This window comes from Mus caroli, unplaced genomic scaffold (assembly GCF_978045245.1).
Source record: "Mus caroli unplaced genomic scaffold, Mus_caroli_1 scaffold_4, whole genome shotgun sequence".
NCBI classification, from domain to species: Eukaryota; Metazoa; Chordata; class Mammalia; order Rodentia; family Muridae; genus Mus; species Mus caroli.
The window spans coordinates 111858343-111878418 of NW_028227259.1; the positions used below are offsets into that span (position 1 = coordinate 111858343).

The window sequence follows — 20076 nt, forward strand, 5'->3', positions numbered from 1 at the left end:
CCAGAGAGAATGCATCCATCTGGGAGTAGACACAGCAAGGATTCCATTGACCTGGCAGCTGAGACAGCCTTGTTCTGGCTGGTTTGTACATCCACACATAAAGCAGAAGTGATAGGTTGAGCTTGACTGTTAAGGGGAGTCTGCGCAGCAACTCTCCATTGTGTATGAGGAAAACCACATCTGGACATATTGCAATGCTACAACACACATGCAGCCTTTACACCCCTCTCCATGAGTGTTTGTCTGATGACTAGTCAGATGTCTTAATTTTCACCTATGACTGTGTTGCCCTACCATCCTGGACAAGCTGGTACCAGTTTACTTTGTGCCTCCATATTTGTTAAGAGCCCCTGAGAACTGAGTCTGTTTGAAGGCTAATGGGGATCACACAGTGTGAGAGACACGGAACTTGACATTTGCTTTCTCTTCCAAGAGAAGGGTTAGCATGTCGTCTAGTGGTATGCATCATTTTAGGAAGCAGCAGGACTTACTCTTCCCACTAGGGAACAAAGCACAGTCCACAGAGTTACATTCAGGTGCCAAACTGACGGGTGGGGCGTTGATTGTGCAGCATTGTAATGTGTTTGTTCCCTGGCTATGATAACGGTCACTTCTTGAATTTCCTTCTGTGTCTATTTCCAGTTAGAATCACCACACAATCCGGGTCATGATCAAAACCAGCTTAGGGAGGACCCTTCCAGACATCACTCCATCACTGCAGGAAGTCAGGGCAGGAACCCAAGACAGGAGCTAATGCAGAGAGGTGTCATGGAGGAGAACTGCTTACTGGCTTGTTCCCCGTGGTCTTCTCAGCCCACCTGCTTACAGCAGCAGGAAGAACTACCAACCCAAAGGTGGCATTGCTCATACAAGTTGAGCTGGGCCCTCCTACCCACTTACCAACAAGAAAGTGTGCCATAGGCATATCTGATCTGGGAATTTTCTCAATTGAGGTTTCCTCTTCCTTCTGTATTCTCTTGTGACCTTCAAGCCACATTATCACTTATAAAGGCTGCTTAAGCTTCTCTGTCTGTCTGTCTGTCTGTCTTTCCCTCTCTATCTCCCTTCCCCCCTCCCTTTGTGTCTCTCCCTCTCCCCCTCCCTCTGTTCTTCCCTTTCTCACTTCCTTTTCCCCTCTCTCTTCTCTTCTCTCTCTCTCTCTCTCTCCCTTCCTCCCTCCTTCCCCTCCACCACCCCCCCCCGCTTTTCTTTTTGTCTCATACACTCCTAATCAGCCCCGTCTCTCTGACTAAGCATGGGTAGTAACATGAGACCATGTTACACAGAGGGTGAATACAGGGGAAGCTGGGAAATGACATGAAGTGCTGCTCATGTCATCTAAATGTTGTGTCTCAGCCAACGAAGGGCCTTGTCACCTACTGTTTTGGATTGGCTTTCTGCATTATTGAGTAGTTACTCCTGTTGATGAAGGGAGTTACTCCAGCTGTAATTTGGTTCAGTAGAAACATTATTTACTACGCTAGTGGTACCCGTAAGTCATGTACAGTTCATATGTCACATGTTATTTTTGTGAAATTTAGTATAAGACAGGTACTGTTATCTCAGTTTCACAGACGAGAAAAAAACAGGCTGGATGACAAGGTAAAGCAGATTTAAAATACATTGCTGCCATTCTAAACTATTTAGATGTTGAGGGTCATGTCAGTTTATTTATAATCTAGCAGTGTCTGCCAGGGGTGGCACTGCCTGAAGTAAGGGGGGCCTTCCCGATCAGTCATTAGTTAAGAAGATAGCCATAGGCCATCTGGTGGAGACACTTTCTCAGTTGAGTTTTCTTCTTTCCAGATGATTCTCGCTTGTGTCAGGTTAACAAAAACAAAAACAGAACAATAATAGCAAAACAAACGAAGGACAACTGACAAGGGCAACTACCCAGGGCAGCGTCTCCTCATAATACCTTATATTCACTTTGAGTTTTGAGTCGTATCACCCTGAATTAAAATTTTGTGTTTGGTCTAGAAGTATTACATTTTTACTTTGTACTTGAAGGTATTTAACATTTAGGGTTCATCAAATATTCAGATCAGTATGGAAGGAGTCTGTACCATCTGTTATCACTTTAGCATGTCCATATTTTAGTTTCCTAATAGATTCCAAGCTAAGCTATCTACTATACTCAATCTTACTGCCATTGAACATACCAGTGTATATATAGTAAGCAGTAGGGAGCTCCTTGCCAGGCTTGCTTGCATAGCTACATGCGGCTGGCTCCAGACATAACGCCTGCAGAAGAGCACAGCAGGTTATTACAGCTGCTCAGGACGCCATCACAGGAGGAAATGGTCAGGGGACCTTAAGAAGCGAAACGAGAGCTGAGGATGGTTCCACAGTCCAAGCAGCAGCTGTTCTTCCAGAGGACCCAGGTTCAGTTCCCAGTGCAGCATATCAGTTTACAGCCATCTGTCACTCCAGTTCTGATGCCCTCTTCTGGTCGCCAAGGGCACTACATGTTGTGATGAAGACTCATGCATGAAGGCAAAATAGCCATACACATAAAACAAGAATAAATAAGTAAAAAGCGTGTGTGTGCGTGTGTTGCCTGTGATGATCAGAAGACAGTGCCAGAGCCTTTGGAACTGGAGTTATGGATATTTATGAACTAAGTCCTTTGCAAGAGGAACAAGTGCCCTTAACTACTGGATTTTTTCCCAACCTAGCAGAGTATGTTTATTCTGTTAAGACAATTGAAACGATATGCACTTTAATGAATTATTGTTAAAAGTAATAAAAAGTTTAAGGTTTAAGGGTTTAATATAAAATACCATAAAAATCTATTATATAACCTCAGTGTCTGGTCATAGTAGAAATCCAGTAATCATAAAGTTTCTGTATTAACCCAGTAGTTGTAGGCCCTGCAGTCCAGCAGTGAGCTAAAGCAGACATTGAACATACATATATTATGTTCAATTTGAATAATTTGTTTGAGTTAAGAGCTTAAAGGAAAGGGATAGGTTCAGAAAGAATGTGGTGTCTGTGTAAGGATCAGGACTTAACCAAGAAAATACCTTGGTTAAGTTCTCAGTGTTTCAGAGAAGGTCCAAGCTAAGTATTCAGTCTTCCATTTTATTGCTGTGCAAGAAACCCATCCCACAACTGAATAGCTTAGAACCGTAATCTGTCATTTCTACAACTGAGCTGATGGTCTGACCCTCCTGCTGATATTCTCTAAGATGACTCCTGTTGTTGCTACGAGGGGCAGGCAGCTGAGCTGCTGCTGGGCTCACTGTGCAGTCCTCTGTTTGATTTGTTTAGAAAGTTATTTTATGAATAGTAATGCCAGCTAATTTTTCCAAGTATTTCTAACATTCTAGAATCATGTGAATGCTGCTTTTCTTCTAATGGAAAGTGACAGGCTGATCATGGGTTTACCCAGAGTAAAGTGGACAGAAGCAGCCCTGTCGATGGCATCTCAGCTCCAAGAAGAGTGTGTGACGTTTATTGTTGAAAACTTCTCTCAGATCATTGACAGTGAGAGCTTCACTCTTCTCTTGCAGGTACTGTGTCTACAGTGTATGCTCTGCTTGGTCCCGTCTTTGTGGTTTGGTTTTAATTGCATAAGCATTTTTAAAGTCAGGTTGCCTCTGATTAAATTATTCTGGTTTGAGTAACCTCCACAGCAGATGGCAGATTTGGAGCAGTGATGGACAGGGTGCTGTGGCTCACAGAGGAGAGGCAGGAGGGACAGGCTGAGTGCCCTGGCAAGGCACAGTGTACCTTGGGCCAGCTCGAGCCCTCAGTCACCATGGCTACACTTTAGAGGTCCATGTTGTAAAGATAGTGCTTCTTGAAAACTCCGTCTTAATAAGGAGCCACCTTCTCTAGAATTAGTTACTGAGTAAAGATGCTGTCTTTATTTCCTGGTTCTATTATCATGGCTGTATTAGCTTTTGAGAACCCTGTGCACACATATGTGTGTGGTGTGCCTCTGTGTGTGCATGTATTATGCATGTGTGTGGGTCTGTGTGTGTGTATGTGTATGTACATGTGTGTGCATGGAGTGGGAAGTGATCATGCCCATGCAGTTTTTCAAGCAGATATGGAAGGCGACTACAGTTTAAGTGATGCTACGTAGCCACCGTGGCAGCTGTGCTGCTGTCACACTAGACTCTAAGATTTCTCATGTGTTTTACATCTCTTTCATTAAGTGTCAAACTCTGTGTTTTGTAGTCACAAGCAATGAGCAGCACAGCTCATCTGTTGGACAAAATTTTTAAAGCAATTGAAGACAATATTACCGCTGAAAATAGTTGCTCTCTCCTTATGGCTCTGGACACGTTACTGAATTCAGAAAGCACAAAGGAAATGGTACTGAATGCAGCAAAACTCATTAACATATGTAATATTGGAAATGTTTAAGATTTTCAGTTATACATGCAGTTTTAAATGTCACACAGGTCATTGAAATTAGGTACTAGACACCTTGGGCTTGATACAGCTTTTTATATATATTTGGAATATTTACTAATAAAATTTTTATCAGTTATGTTTGCCTTCAAATTAGCATTTAATAAAAGTTTAGAATTTGGCAATTTGGCTCCTTAATTCTAAGCATAGCTTGGGACTTAGCAATATTATTTCGCACAATGCAATTTTGGTATTTTTCTCTGATAATTACAGTAAATTGTATGTATAAGGTGTATATTTTAGTGTCTTTAATAATTAATGTTTTTATGGCATTAGTAATTTCTTTTTTTTCAAAATAAATCTTATTTTAAATTAGATTGAGTAGGAAAAATAAAAATGTAAATATCATTTTTAACTGCAGTTAATCGGTGACAATAAGATAATCATGAATTATTGGCATTTTTTATTCTACAAGAATGATAAAATGTTTCATTAGATTTATTATTATTACATAGAGTATTTGACCTTGTAATGTCATAGTTGATATGAAAAGGTTTGGGAAGGTGTTCATAAAAACCCCATTGATGTTTTAACATGTAGTTTAAAGAGTGGCATTTAGCTTCCTGTTCACTATAAAACCCTGTTAATGAGCAAGCCTGCATAAATAGCATGTACTCAGTGATCTTAGAAATGTAACTGATGACATCATTGATGTAGCTTAGGAGTAAGTAGATTCGGGAAGGAATAATGACTGGTTGCTATGACAATGTGGCTCACCAGCTGCTGATTTGTTGCTGGAACACAGGGCTTTACGTGCAGGATCCAAGCTGTGCGTGATAAGCTGTGGACCTTCCTGGTACAGTCTTTCTATGCTGTTCGTCACACAGAAAGCTGGAAGCTGATGCACTTAGATGACCAGCAGAAAATCCAAGCAGGTATGTTGTTCTTCGAGGTTTTTATCCTCAGATGATGGTCTTTGTGAGAGCAGATAGTTTGAAGGCATTCTGAATGCTAGTTAATTAGCATTTGCGAGCTTCTGTTCAGCAATGGAGTGCTTCCCAAAACTAGCGATGTGTTAGGCAGCTTGGAGAAACCATGTTTTGTGTGCTGTTCTTAGAAAATGAAACTTATTTCCTTTGTATGTAAGTATAAATTTTTAATCCTTCTATATATTAGCTACAATATTCTAGCCACATTTGCTTAAAAAAATAAATACAAGCATCTTTGTGGGAGCTTGAAGTAAAAGGGCACAGTTTCTGCAGTCAGACCTCGAAGTGTACTTTCTCCCTTGGAAGGTGTATTTTACTAAAGCTTTCCATCTTTTTCACAAGAACCTTCCCTTGCGCTTTTGCCGAGATTAGATGGCTTTATTTCACAATTGATTGGTTCAGGGATGCAGTGTGTGCTATTGCGGAGGGTCCCTCAGGAGCCAAACAGTGATCTCTGACATTTCCTAGAAGCGGATTGAAACATTAGCATTAAACAGAAGATGTCTGTCTGTCAGAAAGGGTGTGTGCTTTAAAATGTTGAAATAGAATTCTGAGGGTGTGGAACTAAAATGGCTCCGTGACTATTTTTAGGTTAAAGCAGGTGCCTCGGAAATAACTGCCACGTTCAGCAGTTCCACTTCTTATATTTTATGTAACAAACATTTTAGTGCTCTAAAACATGGAATGCAAGTAGGACAAATTATACCTCAGGTATGTCAAATTCTTCAGTGATATAGTCATGGTTAGACCTGCTTTATAAAGCAACTAGATGTAATACATTTAAACAAGAGTTTTCAAAGGTATTCCTTTATTCGTCTAATATAAATCATCCGCTCTTTAGAAATTGAACACTTTCCTGGTTTCAGACACTAGCTTTTCTTTCAGTCTGTGAGTGTGAAGAAGCAAAAGTCAGCGTCCCTTCAGCAGGCGTCCTTTGAGCTTGCTTCTGATTGGCAGCAAACTTTGTTTTTCTCCTTTTTAGAGGAATTCACAACAAAGTTGAATTCCAGTGTTCTGTAATCTCTCATAGTAGCAATTAGAAACCCATATGCTTGCATATGCTTACACACCTGGACAAACTGCCAGTGTCACGGTGCGGTTAGGCGTTGTACTTCCCTGTTGTTAGGCTGCATTAGGGTAATTCTCAAATTACAAACATGTTGACCTGTAAGGAATCCTGACCTGTGCGTAGTTACTGCCTTGGATCACCTTTGTTCTAACTGCTGCAAATCAGCCCTTGCTGTCTCCAGGGTTGTCTGCTCTGCCGGGCAGCATATATCCATGGAACAGAGACTGGAGAAGGAGTTTGATAGCTGCTTTACTAAATATATGGATATTTGAGAAATGATATGTGCAAATAAATTCCTTCTTCAAAGTCAAACCCTGTAAGCCCTGAAACTCTGAGCTGGACTACACCTGAGTCACGTTATTTCATATCTTTCTGGTGCCGTTCCAGTTCTAGTTTTAAAAGGACAAACATGAGCCTCTCAGTAATTCCCAGGTAAACCTGACTTACAAAGTGAGTTGTTACTTAGCTCAGTAGGAATGAGATGACTTGCAGGATTGCGTCCTGCTTCATGTTTAGGGAGAACAACATCTGTTTCTCTTCTTTCTACAATCCTATAATCAATTGTAAAACCAGAAAATATGTTTAATTTCAGCAGAGCATACCTAGAGTAATTGGATATTTTTCATATTAAATTTATATATAAAATATTGTTTTGACATTTAGAAACTAAATAAAACTGGTTATTTAAAATTTTACAGCTTGTAAAAATTCCAGCTTTTTTAAATGAACATTTTCTTAATCTTACATTTTCATTTATGAGCTTTAAGAACATGAACTTTTCTGGACCAGAGTAAGATTGAAGTATCTTTATTCTAAAATGTCATGGTAAATAGTTTGTGCTGCTTTGGATTCAAGTGGTTTGTTTGTTTTTAAATTTCTATCAAAATATAGCATTTTCTCCTAGCTTTCTATTATCCTGCACTTCTCTGCTAATAATTATGTTTCTTATATTTTTTTGTTTGTTTATAGCTGCACTTGACAAAGGTGATGACCGCAGACTTGGCAGGAAGCCAGTGCTCACCAGCTCTCAGGTACACTTCCAGCACGGCAAAGGTGCCAATGAGAACACGATGCAAATGTATTATTCTACAATGAAAAATTCATGTTTATTAATTGAAGCTATTTTTAAGAGGAAATAACAACTGAGCATTTAATATATACATTTTAAATGATGTGAATGTCCCAAATTCGTTTGGCATAGGAAATATATGCCTTTTTTATTTCCTTGAAATTCTTTTTGGCAGATAACATATTGGCAGTGTTCCAATAAAGAAGGAATTGTTAAGACATCTAGGATTCAGTTTGGTGCCTACTTTTAGTCAGCCAGCCTTGTCACAAGAGAAGGCTCATTGTTCCAGGCTTCTCTTTGCAGGGTGAAAAGAAGAAAGTGGTGTTAAGAGCACAGTGTGCTTTATTTTTTTATTTATTTGGTATACTTTCATATAGTGTCAAAAGTAGTCAAGTACTTATAATTGGTAATTATAGTGGTAATGCCCTGGGCTTGAGGGTATGGGGTCAGACATATAAAAAGACTGCCTCCCAGTGATTGCAACATGACAAGCTTCCCAGGGGTCTAGAGAGCCACTGTGCAATAAAGCGATAGACTACATGAATCCACCATGCAATAAAGCCATAGAGTACATGACTGCACTGTGTAATAAAGCCATAGAGTACATGACTGCACTGTGCAATAAAGCCATAGAGTACATGACTACACTGTGCAATAAAGCCATAGAGTAACGTGACTGCACTCCATTCTTAAAAAGAATAACATGCGTATTCTGCTATCTTTCCTTTTTTAAAAATTATTTGATGACTTTATTATAGCCTGAAATATATTTTCTTCCTTCCAAATATTATTATATGGCTATTCATGTCATCAAAATATGTAAGTACAAAATTATACTAATCTATGCATATTCTAATGATACTGTGGACTCAATTATTCAATGTTCTGATTTAGAATGTAAAGAACAGATTGCCCTTGAAAGTTTGGCAGAGAATCCTGTTTCCTTCCTCCTTATCGCCCACTAGCTAGGAACTACAACTTCTGCAGCCAGGACATAGCTCTCTTGGCTTAGAGCAGGAGGCATCAAGCCCTCCATATCTCTGATTGGAAACCCAAACAATGGAGGGTTTTGTCATTTTTCTGGAGTGTTTCAGAGTCCTCTTGTGTATCATGTCCTGAGCCCTTACACCATCTAACATCTAATAAAGTGAGAGTCACAGGCCATAGTTATCCCAATCCCAGGGAGACCGAGGCTGGAGGAGTGTGAGCTCAAGGCCAACTACACTACATAGCATGAAGTACCCACTAAGACAAAGAAGGTTCCAAACAAAGTTGGTTTCCTTTTAGAGGCTTAGTCCTCTTTTCTCATTTTTGTCAATAGAATTGTGGTTCCCCCACCCCAACACACACACAGTTGACTGTGAATTTATAGGAAATGTGTATAAACTCGGCAGATATAAGTCCAAGACTGCCTAGAAATGCATATGCACCAGATCCTTATCATTCTGTAAGGAACTGTGAAGTTTCTAAAGCATGTATTTATCTCATAGAATACATACATTTCACACACCACATGATAGTTCACAGTACACAAGGCTACAGTAAGCTAACTGAGGTCAGTTTTAAACACAGGAAGAGGCCTTACAGAGAAGCTTGCTAAGTTGTGTTAAAAATAGAGAAATATTCCAGGTAGCAGTGGTACACACCTTCAATCCCAGCACTTGGGAGGCAGAGGAAGGTGGACCTCTGTGGTACTGAGGCCATCCTGGTCTACACAGTGAGTTCTAGGACAGCCAAGGCTACACAGAGAAACCCTGTCTCAAAAACCAAAAGGGGTCAGGGGAATAGGGGATTATATTTCAAATCAAGAAAAAAAAAAGGAGGAAAGAGGCTGTTTGATATTTACAACACTTAGAATTCTTGGAGCACTGTTCTGAAGGAAAGCATTCTCCACTCTACAAACATACATAATCTAAAGCCAAAATATGCTTAAAATTTCCACAATACCCCAGCCCCATTAAGTCAAAGCTAGGACAATAATGTATTGATTCTGTTATCACTGCACCCTGCTTTTGCCTAAATTTAGCCTTTATTTATTGTCTTATACATATACATGTATCCATGGACATGTGTGTTATCTGAGTCAATTTTTTAATATATTGGAAGCCTTCTATATTTATAAACTCAGTCTTGAACTAAATATCACTACATGCTTAGCAGTTAGCGGTTACAAACATTTTGTTGCACTCCCAATATGTTATGGGAGATAAAGGATTTAATTATAGAAGATAAAACAACACAAGTTCTGCCCTATAATCCCATGCAGCTTTGCCAAGGTGAGGGAAATCAGCAGTTACATGTATTGATGTATGTATTTATATTTTATTCTAAGGTTCCCAGCAGCTTTTTGAAGTGGCTGTTCCCTTCTGTATGGAGGTGTTGGCTGCTCTGTGCCCTGGGGTTCCCCTCTTCTTTCCCCAGTTCAGCTCTTATTAGCTGTCTTTTCCTCTGTAACCTCTAGATGATCAGTGCTGTCTGTCATCTAGGAGTTTTTTAAACCTAAACTTTTAAAGTATACATGTTGTGTTTCTAGAAGCTTTTGTCATTTTGTTTTAAAAAGGATTCCCAGAGTCAGAGAATTTTAGTGAAAATGTTTATAGTATCCCTCAGATTACAATTAGATGACTACATCATAAGCTCTAGTCTCAATTCTGTCCTTGCCAGGCATGTGACCTTGGATAAGTCACCCAGTTTCTTATCTAACAGTTGAAGACAGCTGCAGGAGCTATTTCAAAGGATTATTTTGTAAGTGTGAATTGAAATGATGGGCCCTAAGAAAGGGCTTCAGAAAACCTCAAGTGTTATCACTCAGGGTAGCCTGAATCTTCATGGGTTAATTTCTATTGTAATACCACAAATTAAATAAATATTTAATGCTATATTTCAGAAATGATTAAGGTAATAATCACCAAAGGGTTTTTTTTATGAAAATGATAAGGGATATCTCAAGTTTTGAGTGATCCTGAATCATAATAAGAATTTAGAAGCTGGACTGTGTTGCTCCCTGGGAGAGCACTGGCAGAGCATAATGTGAGCTTTGCTCAATTGTTGCTTCTAAAAACTTCACTGAAGCCAGGTCTCATGATGCATGCCTTCAGTCCCCACATGGGGAGGCAGAGACAGGCAAAGCTCTGTGAATTAAGGCCAGTCCTGTGTACATACTGAGTTCCAGGCCAGCCAAAGCTATATAGTGAAACCCTGTCACAATAACAAAAAGCCAACCCAAAACTTTCTTAAAACATAAAATATTCTATGTCAAAAACTTGTTGATTTATAGGATTTTCTTCCTTCCTTCCTTCCTTCCTTCCTTCCTTCCTTCCTTCCTTCCTTCCTTCCTTCCTTCCTTCCTTCCTTCCCCTTCCTTAGCAAAGGAAACAAGGCTCTGATGTTGATGTTATAAAAATAAAACCTTGGACGGAAAATAACAAAAAACCGTGTCGGACCTCTCTCTCTACTAATCAGAGGATGAGATCCGATGGATTGGGAGCATCAGGACATGCATCAAGCACTAACAGAAACAGTATAAATAAAGTGTCCAAGCATGGTGACAGTGCAAACATGTCCAAAGTTATGAAAGAGATGAAAACTGGGGGAAAATATGTCTCTGGCAAGTCTAAAACTATGGTAAAGTCCCAAACAGAAAACAGTGATCATACAAAGATAGAAGGTCTGTCATCCACTGTTGTGGGAAGACCATCAAGAGTAACAGCAGCTGGACGGAAGGACCCAGTACATGGAAAAGGAGTCCAGAACCAAGAAGTGGAGACCACAGGGGCCAGACCTAAGGTACTCACTGCAAACCTGAACATGCAAGCCAGAGCCAAGCCTTTGCAAACACTGAGAGGAAAAGATTCCACATGCCCCGCCTCTGTAGGGCCCTCCAGTAGATCTACACATTCCAGCATGGAGCTTCTGGCTTCCATTGGCTCTGTGGATGAGACAAAGGAAAATGGATCAGTAGAAGACAAGTCTCGTGATGGGAAGCCATATGTTAGTGATTCCCCAGGACAGATGGTGAGCAATGGAGTAATGTCAACTGCAGGTGGGTTTCAGCACTTTGTGTGTGTGTGTGTGTGTGTGTGTGTAGCGGGGCATGGCTCTACACATGCTAGACAGGCAGCCTGCACCAGCAACTCAGCACTGCAAACATTTGTTTGAGATAAGATCTCTCCATCAGCCTGTGCTGGCCTTAGACCTGCTTCGTCACTAAGGACACTCTTGTACCTCTGATCCTCCTGTCTCTGCCTCCCAGGTGCTAAGACTATGGTTGTACCTGTCATGCCTGACTTGTGTAATGCTAGAGATGAAGCCAGGCAAGTGCTCTACTAAATAAGCTATGTCCCTGCCCTGAGTTCCTGATACTTAAAGGTTCCTAGATGGCCCTTGCTTGTTTTACTTACCTTTAAATGCTAAAATGTGTTTTACACGGAGATGTACAAACTGAGAAAGTGTGTTCTCTCCTATATCAGCACTTGTTTTTTAGTGTCTAACCTGTATATTTATGCAATTTATTGTAGCAGTAAAGTCTCGGCCAGTTGCAAGAGTTACCAATGGAACAGCCAATAAAAAAAGCTTTATTCATGAACAAGACTCTCACGGGAATAGCAGGTGGGACTCTATTCAGCTTGGTGTTTCACCCAACTGTCTCTGCAAGCTATTTATATACTAATTCTTAGCTAAATGTTTTAAAAGATGTTTTGTTATTTAACCGTATTTATGAAATTATATTTTTAAAATTTATTTCATATTTATATAAAATGAAGAAATACAGTGAAAGTTTCTTAGCTATACTTAATGGCATGTGAAGTTACGTATGCATGTATGTGGTCTACTCTCAAAAGTTGAAGGATTGTGAACATACGTTTCTCTATTTTCAGAAGAGATATGTTTCTATTTTTTGACAAACTGTGTGATCGTATATGGTTGTGGTCATGCACAGGTGTTTGTAAGTTCACGGTTTGGATATGGTGTCACTGTAATACTAAGAGCAATCACTCTTCTTAGTGTCATAAAAAGAGGGAATGGCAAAGGACTTAGTGCTTCAGCACCACAGACAGCTGCGAAGAAAAGAGGGAGCAGCAATGGATGCACAGCCACTCAGCCGCGGACGAAGAGCGCCCCTCCCACCCTGGCTCCAGCCCAAGGTAAAGCCACACAGGCCCGGAGGGTTCTGGGGCCTGTGTCAGCCGGACTGCCATTACACATAAGCAAGACAATAAAGTTCCGTGGCTTTTACATAGACATTTTAGCATTAGGGGATTGATTTGGGTTGTCTTGTCCTTCATGGAGATGAAGTCATGTCTTAAAGGAGCCATTGACTGGTCTCCAATTCTGTCCTTCTGTGGAGCGTGCCTAGGTTTCTTGAAAGTTTCCTTGATGGCTTGAGGAATTATGTCTGTGAAACCAGCACTGAGGAGTTGTTAAAGAACAGCAGGAACTGAGCAGCTGTGTGGAGAGGGCGTTCCTCCAAAGCTGTCCTCATGCTGCTGTTCCTCAGTGTTGCAAGAAAAATCAATACTGTTTAGATTATATAATGTGCATGTAACAGCCCATTTTCAACATTACTTTCTTTCTGGGCTTAGTGGCACATACCTGTAGTCCTTCCATTGGAGAGATGAAAGCAAAATCATCTTTGATATATATAATGAGTTCAAGACAGTCCTGGCTACATGAAACACTATCTCAAAATAAATAAAAAGTGAGAGAAGAAAGATAGGAAGAAAGGAGGAGGGCTGAGGGAATGGCTTTGTACGTGAAGTTGGTTAGGGAGGCAGGGGTTAGGGAGGCAGAGGTGGATGGAAGGATCTCTGAGTCTGGATCGCCAACAGCAACCCAGCCTCTTCAGTGAGGCCCAAGTCCTGATAAGAGACTATGTCTTAAAAAGAACAGTGTGTAGCTCCTGAGGAATTGATCTCTATCATGCACACGTGTACATGTACACACATCGTCACACAAGTACACACACATACACCGAGATTGACCTCTGACATGCTCACATGTGCATACACAGTCACACACCACAAGCACACACACATTTATTTTTTTGTGTGTATTAAGCACTCCTGTGTAAGAGCAGTTTATAAAACCCCCAAAATAATCTTGATTTGCATGATGAATTAATACTGAAAGTCAATTAAAAATCAAGGCAGATGAGATTACTCATATCTAGTAAAAGTTAGAAATGATGTATAAATGGTCTGTAGGACTAGAGCACCTCAGTGGCAGAGGACTTGCTTGTCTTTCACAAGTCTCTACAACTCCCCACACCCCAAACACACACAGAACAAAAAGTTGGTAATTGGAGTTGGCAGATTTGAGTGCCCCAAATTTTTATTCTAAAACTTTAACCAGAATGCCTAAATGGAATTTTAAATCTGAATCTCCTGTAGCCAGTGATCTGGTTCTCACTGCAGAGCTGGGTTGTTAGCCCTAATAAGCTATAACCATAATTATACAGTGTAAGTTTATTCCAGTTTGAAGAGAAATGAATAATTTCAACAAATGTCCATTTGTTTTTAGGTTAGTTCTTCCTTTCAGCTGTGTTGTTTTCTTTACTCCCCCTCACCCCAAAAAAGAAAACTTCAAAGAGAAGAGCTTTCTTGTCGGTTTGATATAAGAAGATGATAGTTTCTGCTGTTGCAAATTTATGTAAATCCAATTTGGGCACAACGGTGAAGGTTCTTGGTGAAAAGAGATTCTCTTTAAGGGTTTTTAGTAAGATCATAAAATAGTCCCTCTATATTTAAAATATTTAGGTTTTTTCACTTTATCATTTTTTTTTTTTTTTTGACTGTCGATACTAGATGTTTCCCTGTGGTTGCTTTATTGATTTTATTTTCTTTAAAGTGATTTGAAAACATTAAATTTCACCTTAGAATTTGAGAGTACTTTGCATTTCTGAACTTTCTTAGGATCCCAAGGGGAGTCACCACACTCTGTAAAATCTTCAGTCTCTTCAAGGCAGTCTGATGAAAATGTAACAAGGTTGAGGCATGGAACAGATAAGCAAATACCTAAGAGAAAAGTTGTCAAGCAAGGACACACAACTTTGCAGAAGGTTAATGCAAAGCTGGTACCAATGCCTAAAATCCCAAGTCAGCCCAAGAAAGGTGGAACTGTGAACAGCAAAGATTCAAAACAAAAAGTGCTTCCTGGACAAATTATGCTGCAAAGTCAGGCTTCTCAGCGACCTTTCAAACCTGAGGTAGCTGAGAAAAGCGTGCTTCATGGTGTGAGTGACAGCAGGAACCATGTCTCTAAACAGAGGCCTCACGAGTCCCCGGTTACCCTTGCTTGCGATACCAGTGGTCCTGAAGTGTGCCAGATACCTTGCAGACCTCAGCCACAAAGTCCATTAGGCAGTCAAGAGAAAAAGAGACTGGAGCTAGCATGTCAAGATAGGTCAACCCTGGGTGACTCAGTGAAACGTGGGCTGAGGTCAGAACTGGCTGGCATAGAACAAAGTCACACATCCGCTTACAAAGACTCGAGTCAGTGCAATGGGAATCTAAACTGTGGGAGCATTGCTGCTCTGAAATCTGTGATTTCAAATCCAAATGAAAACTTGATAAACTCTAACCCAGTTCATAATTCAGACTCAGCAAATACAGAGCAAGCCTATTTATCAGATAGAGAGAGAGAAACAGGGAGAGAAAACACAGACACTGAACCAAGTATGAGTTGTATAAATGGGAAAGCTTTCCTGTGTGTTCCTGAAGGGACAAGCAGTACCCTCAACCCTACTCAAGGTGACAGAAGACTCACATTTCATGGAGCAGCTCAAAGCCAGTTACCTGACGACTGTGCTACAGAGGACGGTAAATGTGCTACAGTCACCTCAGCTGTTTCTTCCAAATGTCTTTTGGGACAACCATCAGAAAAAAATTGTAAAAATATGGAAACGTCAGAAACCCCAGAGAGCCGTGGAACTCCGGAAGCTCCATTTGTGGGCCACTGGGATTTGAACACTGGTGCCACACATCAAAGAGAGAGTCCAGAATCCGACACTGGTAGTGCTACCACATCTTCAGACGACATAAAGCCCCGCTCAGAAGACTATGACGCTGGGGGGTCTCAGGATGACGAGGGCTCACATGACAGAGGCATCTCCAAGTGCAGCACGGCGCTGTGCCATGACTTCCTTGGGAGGAGCAGCAGCGACACCAGCACCCCTGAAGAGTTGAAGGTGCACGAAGGTGACCTCAGGACTGAAGTCAGAGTGAGAAAGCAGGGTGGGGGTGACCACCAGATCCACTCGGCAAGTGATGACGAGATCCCTAGGAAGAAGCCAGAACCTTGGTCTCGATCGACAATAGTCTATCCCAGGGAGAAGGGAAGTACTCCACGGGGTAGCAGCCCATCTGCTCAGGAAGGGGACCAGGTTTCTTCTTCAGCAGATGAAACAGAAGATGAAAGATCTGAAGCAGAGAATGTTGGGGAAAATTCCTCTCCATGCAGCTCAGGTACTCAGCAGGTTCAGGGAATAATTAACTTAGCTTTTGATGATGGAGCTGAACATGAAAGTCGTGAGTTTTCTGCAACTAAGAAGTTTAGAAGGTCAGTGTTGCTCTCGGTAGATGAGTGTGAAGAAGTGGGATCTGATGAAGGTGAAGGCCACACCCCCTTTCAGCCTTCCCTAGATTCTCTTTCACCTTCTGATGTTTTTGATGGTGTTTCTTATGAGCATCATGGAAGGACAGGTTACTCTAGATTTTTCAAAGAAAATGAAGCTACTACTGCAGAGCATAATCACAACAAAGGCAATGGTGGATATAAAAATGAAAGCTTTCTCCTGAATTCTAGAAGCAAAGACTTTGCAAAACAAGATAAACAATGTGTCTCAACAGATCAAAAGACCAGGTTAGATGTCCCACCCAAAGGAAGCCAACAGCTTTTTCCGGAAAATGAAGAAGTGATTAGTAAAGGTGAGGCGGCTCACAACTTTCAGCAGCACAGCTCATTCATGGATGGGGACACTAAGTCTCAAGAACGACCGTGTCATTTGGAGCTCCATCAGAGAGAACTCAGCTCCAACATACCAAAGATCAGCTCAGTGAAATCTCTGGACTCCTGTCCCAGCCAGGGGCTGCCTCAGGAAGGGCAAGCGAAAGAGAGCCGTCCCACGCCTCCCAAGGGAGCTAATAACGCTGTGTTCTCAGGTAATGTACAGAAGTAGAAGTCTAAAGCTGTCTGTAGCCCTGGATGCTATATTTTAGTTAGAATATTTAAGCTACAGTTTCAACTTTGAAATGAGAACTTAAATTTATTAATGATATGAAAATGAGCTAGCTATTCATTATTTATTGTTTGCTTACAATCTTAGTGAATAATTAATATGTAGTGGAAAACCTTGTTTATTACACACAGACAGATAACATGCTAGATCTTACCTGGAAAAGACAAGGACTTAGTTTGGTGTCATTTCAATTATCATGTTTAATTTAATGTAAGCATCTTGACTATGGGAAGTTTTACTTTACATTGGACATGATTTATGGACTTGCTAGTGTAGATCTAAGAGGGCTGTGCAATAACCATAGTAATATTACTGAAAGCAGTAAACTATTTTAAATAGATTAATCATCATAATTTATATGCATTTTACAGAGACTAAAACTTTCTTAGGATCAATATAATTCTATTCTAAGATTTTCAAGTGAAGAGATGAGTTTCCTAAGCAATTATATTTAGAAGAATGACAGTATATGACAAAGCCCAGGCTTATATCACATGCTAAGATAATTTTTTGTCTAATTGTTTTATGTTTATGTCTTTCTTATGTCAATAATTCAGACTAATGGCTTAAAATATGCAATAGTAGCTGGTTGAGTATTATGTATTATAATTTTAAAAAATATTGACCAGAAAATCCCTATTAAGTAAAATTATAAAGTAGGAATCTTCCAAAGTTGTATTTTTGTTTGTTTGTCCTGGTTCACATCCTCCTTTGCATGTGCAATATACAAATAAGACTTTAGATACAGTGTATTTACCCCCCACCCCGTGAAACCAAGTTACCTTATAGATACCGTTAGATAACTGTCTTTTTTTTCTTCCTTGAGTTTCTATTGTAGTGAATTAGATTTGTGTGTGCTTTTATGTCTATCTTTTAAGTAATTTGTTATTTTCTGTATTCTAAGTTTTTCAAATTAAAATATGGAAAATTATTGTTAGTTACCTACATTGATTTTGCTGCTAAACATTACCCTTGAATTTTTTAACACAGAAAAATAAATGCCTCAAAATTTTTGTCAATTTTGTAAAAATGTTACTTTTTTCTATCTTATGTTTTTCTGAGAGAAGCTAATACTGTTATATTGTGTTAATGTTGTTCTACAAAACTCTGAGGGGAGTCGACGTGCAATTTTTACATTGTGTAGTATTGTGAATTATTTCAGGAGACATAGATGATTGTGATACAATGGCACAAACCTCCATGTATGACCACCGGCCTTCAAAAACCCTCTCTCCAATATATGAGATGTCTCTAACAGCAGCGTGTGAGCAGGAAGTGGAGTCAGAAACCCATGTCGCAGACAGGGGCTCTGAAGACGAGCAGCACTTTGCAAAGCAGGACTGGACACTGCTGAGGCAGCTGCTTTCTGAACAAGACGCAAACTTAAATATCACAAGCTCTCTGCCTGAAGACCTAAGCTTAGCCCAGTATTTAATCAACCAGACACTCCTCTTAGCTCGAGATAGCTCGAAACCTCAGGGTTCAGCACACGCTGACACTTGGAACAGGTGGAGTGAACTGTCATCCCCACTTGATGATTCGGCAACAAGTGCCACCACGGCTAGTGTTTCTTCCACAGACTGTTCGCCTCAAGGGGAGTGGACAATCCTGGAACTGGAAACTCAGCATTAGGAGTCTCAGCAGTCGGGAAAGATTTAGACTACGCCACCCCTGTATTTTTGATGCCTACTTTATATTTAAATTATAATTTAGTTAGTCAAATACAGACTGTCCTTAAATTGATGGAGTCTTTTAATTTATTGAGGTAAATATAGCTTATTTATTGATATGATGTCTCATTTTGAAAATGTTTTTCTAAATTTATGAGCATGTTTTCTACATCACTTAGATTAGAAGGCTGAAAACAGTCTTTGCTACAGTTTCTTTCCTACCTAGTAATTTGTTCATTTATTCAAGAATTTCCATGTCAGTACACAAGTAGATCAACCCCTTACTCTTGACTCTGCGTATGGTATCATAATAATTTAACAATAAACTTACTGTGTGAGTGTGCACCATACAGAATCAGTCTGTGAATAACATTCAGACTCAGGTGAGTGTTGCGTCTGGGGACACAGAGGGACCCCCAGCTTTCCCAGTGTTTCAGGACGAGGACATGGAGAGGTGAGTGCATACTGAGTTTCAGCCATACTGCTGATAAACTAAGAGGAGTTGGGGTTTTCTGTTTATGTCAGGGATAAGCATTTGTTTGCTCTCTTCAAAGGCATGTGGAAACTGTTTTGTTTGTGGCTGGCTCTAACAGTCACTTTGTCTTGCATGCCATGGTAGGAATACTTTGGAGCTGCACTGCTCTGAGCTAACACAGCATTAGCCAAAATGCGTGCATGAGGCAGCTGACTGAGTCCTAGTGTGGGCGTGTGCTTCCTCTTGTCTGTTTATGTCCTTTGTCTGTCAGACTTCTCTCAGTCTGTAGCTTTGTAAAAAAAAAAAAAACAAACAAACAAAAAAAACAGATAATCAGTGCTAGGAAAGAGCAGCGGTAGGATCTTAGCTGGTAATGAGGATCCCTTTAAGGTGATGGGAAATAACAACCAGGTTAATACAGAACTATTTGTCCCAAAACAACAATTACGTTTTCATTTAAGCACTCATCTATTATACCATAAAAGTTTCTCATGAATTTTTTAAAAGGTTTTAAGTGTTTTATATTAATTTATTTTGTGGATGTTTATGTGGGTAGGCATGTGCATGTGTGCTACAACACACACGTGGAAGTCAGTGGACAGCTTGTGAGAGTCAGCTCTCTCCTTCCACCACGAAGAGTCCCAGGGATTGAACTCAGATCATCAGGCTTGGTGGCAAGTGCCTTTACCCACTGAGCCATCCCTCCGGTCCTGGTTCTATGCCTTTTTAAAAAGCTAGACACTCTTGCAGGACTACTCATTCATGTGGGGCTTAGTTATACTCAGCTCAACAGGTAAACAAATAGGCATTGGATGTAAGCACTCAATAGAGGGTAAAATAGAATTAAGTAAAAAGTTCGGTTTCTAGTGTAGGACAGGAGAATGTAAGGAAAACATTGAAATATGACACACACATACTTTATATTTTAAAGCTTGGTAGAAATGTAAAGATTAGACTAGTCTCTTTAAATGGTAAAGGAAGGCTTTTGTGGCCATAAGAATGAAAAGGTCCTACAGCTTACTCGTGGGGTAGAATACATTATTTCTTAATTCCAACTTGCTGTTATTTCTACCACACAGAACACTCTTTCTCATGGAGCTGTGAACAAACATTGACACACTGAGACATTATATCTGTGGAAATGTCTATGTGATAGCAAAGTGCACCTTCAAACATTGACACACTGAACCATTTGTAGTGTGGA

At 40.2% G+C, this 20076-nt stretch overlaps 1 protein-coding gene across 4 annotated transcripts in view; it reads left to right on the forward strand.

Annotated features, from left to right (window-relative positions):
* Window positions 1-18752, forward strand: part of Btbd8 (BTB domain containing 8) — a 71112-nt gene extending 52360 nt beyond the window's left edge. For 3 of the 4 annotated variants that reach the window (XM_085836983.1, XM_029477580.2, XM_021162652.3), the window contains 9 exons: window positions 3333-3515; window positions 4189-4326; window positions 5171-5300; window positions 7393-7454; window positions 10859-11534; window positions 12010-12100; window positions 12497-12636; window positions 14404-16650; window positions 17890-18752. In XM_085836983.1, coding sequence (XP_085693109.1) covers window positions 3333-3515; window positions 4189-4326; window positions 5171-5300; window positions 7393-7454; window positions 10859-11534; window positions 12010-12100; window positions 12497-12636; window positions 14404-16650; window positions 17890-18359 — 4137 coding nt within the window. In that variant the 3' untranslated portion in view covers window positions 18360-18752. The remainder of the gene's footprint in view (window positions 1-3332; window positions 3516-4188; window positions 4327-5170; window positions 5301-7392; window positions 7455-10858; window positions 11535-12009; window positions 12101-12496; window positions 12637-14403; window positions 16651-17889) is intronic. The other variant, XM_021162653.3, reaches the window with a different exon arrangement.
* Window positions 18753-20076: the final 1324 nt, after the last annotated feature.